Raw genomic sequence first — 6,841 nt, 5'->3', positions numbered from 1 at the left:
ACTTTGAATGTTGACAGATTCATGTTGTGGGGAATCAAAGACAGTAAGAGTAAATAGTGGAGAAACCTCTGCTTTCAGCTGTGAATATTCAGCGGATCAAAGGTATTTTAGAAAGATCATATTCAGAACAAGAAACAACATTATTGATGAGATGATCTCCACTAATGACAAATGGTATCAGAAAGAAAGACTGAGGATTTATGATAACAAATTAAACCTCTTCAGTGTGAAAATTACTGCTGTGACACCAGATGACGGAGGAGTTTATTTATGTGCCGTTTGGATCAACACACACCCGTACAGTTACTACATTATTACTACTGTTCAGCTACATATTATTAGTGAGTAAAACTAAATCAAATCAAGGTTTTTACATTTTGTGTTTGTGTCAGATTTGATAATGATTAGATGTGATATTTGTGATTGACAGCTAAAGTGGGCGTGTCTAGAGTGAGCGGCTACACAGGAGATGGTTTGATGATCAAGTGTGAACATCCTCAATACAAAACCAAACCAAAATACATCTGTAAAGAATCAGATGGATGTTCAGAGAGGAAGAATCCAGGAGTTCAGGATGAATGGATGGAGAATGGAGATGTTTCTTTATATGACGACACCAGAGCAGGAGTCTTGATGGTGTTTTTTAGAGAACTGAAAGCTGCAGATGCTGGAACATACAGGTGTGGAGTGAATGTATCTCACTATACTGAGAGATTCACTGAACTTCAGCTGAGCGTCAAACACGGTGAGAATCCTCAAATACTTTATCTTATAATATTTTTAAATCGTACATAAAGTAATTTTTCTTGCCTTTATGTAAACTTGTCTTGGTTTGTAGATTCAAAATATCCAAAGAGTGTGACTGAATCTGTGTATCTTGGTGAAGAAATCAACATCACCTGTCAGATCCCAGAGGAACATAAAGTTAATTTCTGCAAAGAGGATGATAATCACATCTGTCAAAACATCAGCTCATCTAAAGTGACACAAATGAATGGTTCATCTGAGAGAAATGAAGAGAGAGTTTTTACAGTGATCATCAGTAATGTGAGTGTGAGAGATGCTGGAGTTTACTGGTGTGGAGCAGAAACCAGAGACACATATTTGACTTTCATCTCCCTGAACACTAAAATTCAGCTCAACATCATCAGTGAGTCAATTCAGATGATTTCACTGTAGTAAATACAGTACATTCAGAATAATTTGTATTAAATGTCTGTGTTTTTCCTCTAGTGAGACACAAAGGAGACTCTGTTGAGACTACAACTAGTCCATTTATGACAGAGATCACAGGTTATCAAAGATTACAAACTTAAATATTTAATTAAAAGAGTAGGAACATCATGAATGTTATGTCATTCATCTCTGGACTGTGTGTAACGTAGGGAGTGAGGCGAGAGACGAGCGGATCCATTCGCAAACCTTTATTGTATGGACGAGACATAGACATGGTCAAAGGCAGGCAGGGTCGGGCAACAGCAGACAGGAACACAGACAGCAAGAAGAAGAGTAAGACTAAAACAGGCGGGGGTCAGTCCAGCGGCGAACGTTATCCGACAGGGGCTAGGCAGAAGAGTGGTCAGACGAGCGAGGGTTCAAAACGAGAGAACGGGAAAACTAGACACGGGGGGAAACTAGGAGATACGCTTAGTACGAATGCAATGGAAATACAATACAATCCAATACTCGGCAAGGAGTGACAGGAAGACCGGGGTATTTATACAGTCTCTGATTGGACAGGAGGAAGTGCAATGGCTGATGGGGAGTGTAGTCCGGGGTGTAGTGTGGCAGTCCGTGCGTGACAAAACGCAAGAGCGACATCTGGTGGTGAGCGGTCCGCAGCTCACCGACCAGATCATGACATAGCCCCCCCCCAAAGAGCGGCTTCCAGACGCTCCAACAGAACAACAGTCCATGGGAGTGGTGGGGAGGGAGCGAGACAGGGTGAGGGTTGGAGGGCCAGGCCCCTGCGGAGGACCCGGTGATTGAGGCAGGACCGGCAGAGCGGGAGCCCTCCAGGGCGGAGCCGGAGGCGGAGCAGGCAATGCAAGAGCCCTCCAGGACTGAGCCGGTGGAGCCCTCCAGGGCGGAGCAGATGGTGCTAGAGCCCTCCAGGGCGGAGCCGAAGGCAGAGCAGACGACGCTAGAGCCCTCCAGGGCGGAGCCGGTGGAGCCCTCCAGGGCGGAGCCTGAGGCGGAACAGGCGGCGCTAGAGCCCACCAGGGCGGAGCCGGAGGCTGAGCAGGCAGTGCAAGAGCCCTCCAGGGTGGAGCCAGAGGCAGGGCAGGCGACGCTAGAGCCCTCCAGGGCGGAGCCGGAGGCCGAACAGGTGGCACTAGAGCCCTCCAGGGTGGAGCCGGAGGCGGAGTAGGAGGCGCAGCAGCCCTGCGGGGCGCAACAGGAATCTGCATCACGCTCTGGGACCTGGGGAGAGCAGGGACAGAGGAGGCAGACAGAATAGAGGGAGAAGCCGCAGCAGCCCTCCGGGGCGGAACAGGAGGCGGAGCAGCCCTCCGGGGCGGAACAGGAGGCGGAGCAGCCCTCCGGGCGGAACAGGAGGCGGAGCAGCCCTCCGGGCGGAACAGGAGGCGGAGCAGCCCTCCGGGCGGAACAGGAGGCGGAGCAGCCCTCCGAGGCGGAGCAGCCCTCCGGGACGGAACAGGAGGCGGAGCAGCCCTCCGGGGCGGAACAGGAGGCGGAGCAGCCCTCCGGGGCGGAACAGGAGGCGGAGCAGCCCTCCGGGGCGGAACAGGAGGCGGAGCAGCCCTCCGAGGCGGAGCAGCCCTCCGGGGCGGAACAGGAGGCGGAGCAGCCCTCCGGGGCGGAACAGGAGGCGGAGCAGCCCTCCGGGGCGGAACAGGAGGCGGAGCAGCCCTCCGGGGCGGAACAGGAGGCTGCGTCATTGACTGGGACCTGGGGAGAACAGTGACAGAGGATGCAGACAGGAAAAAGGGAGAAGCAGAGAGTTTGGTGGTTAACGCCCCCTCCGTAAGAGGTTCTACGGCCGGCGCCGACACCTCTGGAGGCATTGGCGCAGCTTCTCCGACGGGGAAGGCCTCTGAAGCAGACTTGAGACCATACGGGACCTCTGAAGAGAGCCTGTGATCAAATGGGAGCTCTGCAGCAGGCTTGTGATCAGGTGAAAGCTCTGGTGCAGGCTTGTGATCAGGTGAAAGCTCTGGTGCAGGCTTGTGATCAGCCGAGAGCTCTGGTGCAGGCTTGTGATCAGCCGAGAGCTCTGGTGCAGGCTTGTGATCAGACGAGAGCTCTGGTGCAGGCTTGTGATCAGACGAGAGCTCTGGTGCAGGCTTGTGATCAGACGAGAGCTCTGGTGCTGACCTGGGAACAGGCGTGTCCTCAGGAGCACAGTGGGCCGCCCACACACACCACATGGCCACTGCCACTAAGGGAAGAGCAGCAGCGATGACGTCACTTGGCTTGTGGGGATCTGCTGTAACGTGGCTTGACTCAGGAACAACATGGCTTGACTCGTGGGGCACAGCTGTGACTGGGCTTGACTCGTGGAGCACAGCTGTGACTGGGCTTGACTCGGGAGAACGACAGCTGTATCTTGGCTTGACTCAAGGAGAACGGCAGCTGTGCTTTGACCTGACTCAGTTGCTTGACCGGACTTGGAAGCTTGACTTGACCCTGGGGTAGCAGCCGCGACGTGAAGGAGCGCCACTTTAGCTGCCCATACGGCCCTTAGGGGTGAGTCCAGCACGTGGGCCAACATAAGCCGTGGTCTTGGGATGTCAGGAGAGACGTGACCGGACTCAAGAACCACGGCTGCAACTTTGCTTGACTCAGGAACAGCCGCTGTTATGTGACTTGACTCAGAAACCGCTTCAGGAAGTGCGGCCATGATGGGTGCAGACTCGGGTGCAAAAGACATGACGTGAACAGGCTGTGGCTTGGCTGACGAGGCGTTAGCAGGCTTTGACGTAGCGCCCATCTTGTGCAGTGGCTCTGGCGTGGCAGCCATCTTGTGCAGTGGCTCTGGCGTGGCAGCCATCTTGTGCAGTGGCTCTGGCGTGGCAGCCATCTTGTGCAGTGGCTCTGGCGTGGCAGCCATCTTGTGCAGTGGCTCTGGCGTGGCAGCCATCTTGTGCAGTGGCTCTGGCTCAGGATTGATGGCTGTAATTTGACTTGAGACAGAAGCGACAACTGTAACTTGACTTGACATAGTATCAACAGCTCTGACTTGACTTGACACAGGAAACACAGTTTTAATTTCACTTGCCTTAGAAAGAGCAGCGCTGACTTGACTTGGTGCAGGAAACACAGCTCCAGCGTGACTTGGCTCTGGCATGGCAGCTGTGACGTGACGGAGCTCTGTTTTCGCCGCCATTGCTCGAGCGCGCTCCGACACGGCCGCCATCTCACGAGCGATCCAGGCGGCAAATGTGTCCGTGGCTTCGCGCTCCGGCGCGGCCACCATTCCGTCAGCGGGATGCGTGGCCGCCATTACCGCGTTGTCGCGTTCCTCCTCCGCGACACCCACAGTAAACGGCGATCCCACACACAACAAAACATAATCCAGAAAACGCTCAAGGGAAGAACGCGGAGCCTCACGACGGAGCCGTGAGTTGAGCGGCTGATTCATGCCCTCGTGAAACAGATCTATTAAAACACAGTCTGGGAGATCGGAGTAATGGGCAATGTCCAGAAATTCTTGGATGTAGCCCTCGAGCGTTCGTGTGCCCTGCTCGAGGGCTAACAACAGTTTTGTGGTGTTCATACCTGCGTGGCGTCCGGATGAGAAGTTGCTGGATCCTGTAGTGGCCGAGTATTCTGTAACGTAGGGAGTGAGGCGAGAGACGAGCGGATCCATTCGCAAACCTTTATTGTATGGACGAGACATAGACATGGTCAAAGGCAGGCAGGGTCGGGCAACAGCAGACAGGAACACAGACAGCAAGAAGAAGAGTAAGACTAAAACAGGCGGGGGTCAGTCCAGCGGCGAACGTTATCCGACAGGGGCTAGGCAGAAGAGTGGTCAGACGAGCGAGGGTTCAAAACGAGAGAACGGGAAAACTAGACACGGGGGGAAACTAGGAGATACGCTTAGTACGAATGCAATGGAAATACAATACAATCCAATACTCGGCAAGGAGTGACAGGAAGACCGGGGTATTTATACAGTCTCTGATTGGACAGGAGGAAGTGCAATGGCTGATGGGGAGTGTAGTCCGGGGTGTAGTGTGGCAGTCCGTGCGTGACAAAACGCAAGAGCGACATCTGGTGGTGAGCGGTCCGCAGCTCACCGACCAGATCATGACACTGTGTGTTTGTTTTATTCTCAGATTTCTCAATAATCATCATTATTAGTGTGTGTGTGTGATGCTGCTGCTGATCAGTGGATTCACTCTGACTGTGTGGAAATTAAGACACGAGAGACGAGGTGACACTTGGTTTAATTTTAATTAAAGTTATATTAGCATCTCTGAGCAGCAGTAAAATCTCTCAGTCAATGAGTTTCTGTTTTAGATGCTGCTGACATTTGATGTTGATCTACTTCTCTTTCTGAGTGATTTGTTTTGTGTTGGGTTAATCAGGAAGAACCTCGACATCAGGCAAGAGAAAGAAAAAAATACAATGGTGAGTTACAGTGTTTTGTGCATATTTATGTGATTATACAGTACATTTACTCCTATTCAGTAGCGGCTCATCAGAGGCAGTGAGTGATGCTGATGCCTCCTCAAATAATTACTCAAAATTGATTGTAGGTTTTTGTGATAACTACAAGTACCTCAGCCTTCTCAAAACTCCCCTACCAGCTGCCATTCCTCTTTTAAATGTGCATTTTCTCTCTATTTTCTCTCTATGTTCAGTCATCACATGCAGACAGCAGACGTGATTCTCTCTCTGATCCTGGATTAGCCCAAACTAACAGTCATGATGATCCACCCACAATCCCCTCTGATGGGCTCCTGTACGCTGCTGTCAGTTTCCAGAAGCGTGAAAAGTCTCTCAGTGATGCTACAGTCAGATTCAGTAAGAATGAGATTTACTCTGATTACACCACAGTCATTTACCGCATGAGACTCAACTAACTATAACAGATCACAGATTATCACTTTCTAATAGTGTTTTACAGCTTATTATTATTATTATTATTATTATTTTCATTCACAGTTCATTAATAAAAAATATCCTCAGAATTCATAATTTAATGTTGAAACGTATATATTTTTTTTTTAATTGATCAGAGTAGTTCAGTTCAGTGTGTGAATAATGAGACACTTTAAAGTTTGTGCTGCTGCTCATGTTGCTTCTTTCACATGTTTAAAATAGTTTGTCAGCTCAGTTTATCTGAGGTCATGATGATATAGAGACACATGCAGCAGCTTTGACACGTACAGTTAAGACTCTTTAGCAGAAGCTCTTAAACAGACCTTTATGATGAGACACATGAGGTTAGAGAATCATCATTTGTACTCCGTTCAGAACTGTTAAAAAGGCTTAATTGAAAAGTGATCCTGTTGCTAAATAAATAAATAAATAAATAAATAAATATATATATATATATATATATATATATATATATATATATATATATATATCCACATCCAGGCACTCACATAGTAAGCAAAGTAAAAGCCAGGGTGTTAACAAAGGCCTTCTTGTGCTGATACGCATTGTTGATGCACCCCTGGTCAAGATTTTTTCTTTGTTAAAATGGCTTGTTTTTATTTATATATTGATGCTATTTGTCCTGCTTTAGATTTGTACATACAAAATAGTTTCACAGAGATTATAAAGAAGACATTGATAGCATTAACAGCAGTGCATAAGGAGTGAATGAATCTAGTTTTCATACTGATGAAATATCAGTATA

The 6,841-nt window shown here is 49.3% G+C and overlaps 1 protein-coding gene across 1 annotated transcript; it reads left to right on the top strand.

Annotated features, from left to right (window-relative positions):
* Window positions 1-49: 49 nt before the first annotated feature.
* LOC127160846 (polymeric immunoglobulin receptor) lies at window positions 50-1,316 on the top strand. The gene is made up of 4 exons (XM_051103499.1): window positions 50-341; window positions 431-745; window positions 839-1,150; window positions 1,234-1,316. The coding sequence occupies exons 1-4, from the start codon at window positions 152-154 to the stop codon at window positions 1,314-1,316; spliced, it is 900 nt and encodes a 299-aa protein (XP_050959456.1). The 5' UTR covers window positions 50-151.
* The last annotated feature ends 5,525 nt before the right edge of the window (window positions 1,317-6,841 follow it).

Source organism: Labeo rohita, unplaced genomic scaffold (assembly GCF_022985175.1).
Source record: "Labeo rohita strain BAU-BD-2019 unplaced genomic scaffold, IGBB_LRoh.1.0 scaffold_472, whole genome shotgun sequence".
Lineage (NCBI taxonomy): Eukaryota > Metazoa > Chordata > Actinopteri > Cypriniformes > Cyprinidae > Labeo > Labeo rohita.
The sequence above is the reverse complement of the archived record's forward strand: the minus strand, read 5'-3'. Positions and strand labels throughout refer to the sequence as shown.

Bases quoted from the DNA above. Each gene is read 5' to 3' on its own strand.
- LOC127160846 (XM_051103499.1), top strand. From the start codon at position 152: ATGATCTCCACTAATGACAAATGGTATCAGAAAGAAAGACTGAGGATT. The intron at 342-430 runs GTGAGTAAAACT...TGTGATTGACAG, and splicing joins TGTTCAGCTACATATTATTA to CTAAAGTGGGCGTGTCTAGA. The intron at 746-838 runs GTGAGAATCCTC...CTTGGTTTGTAG, and splicing joins TCAGCTGAGCGTCAAACACG to ATTCAAAATATCCAAAGAGT.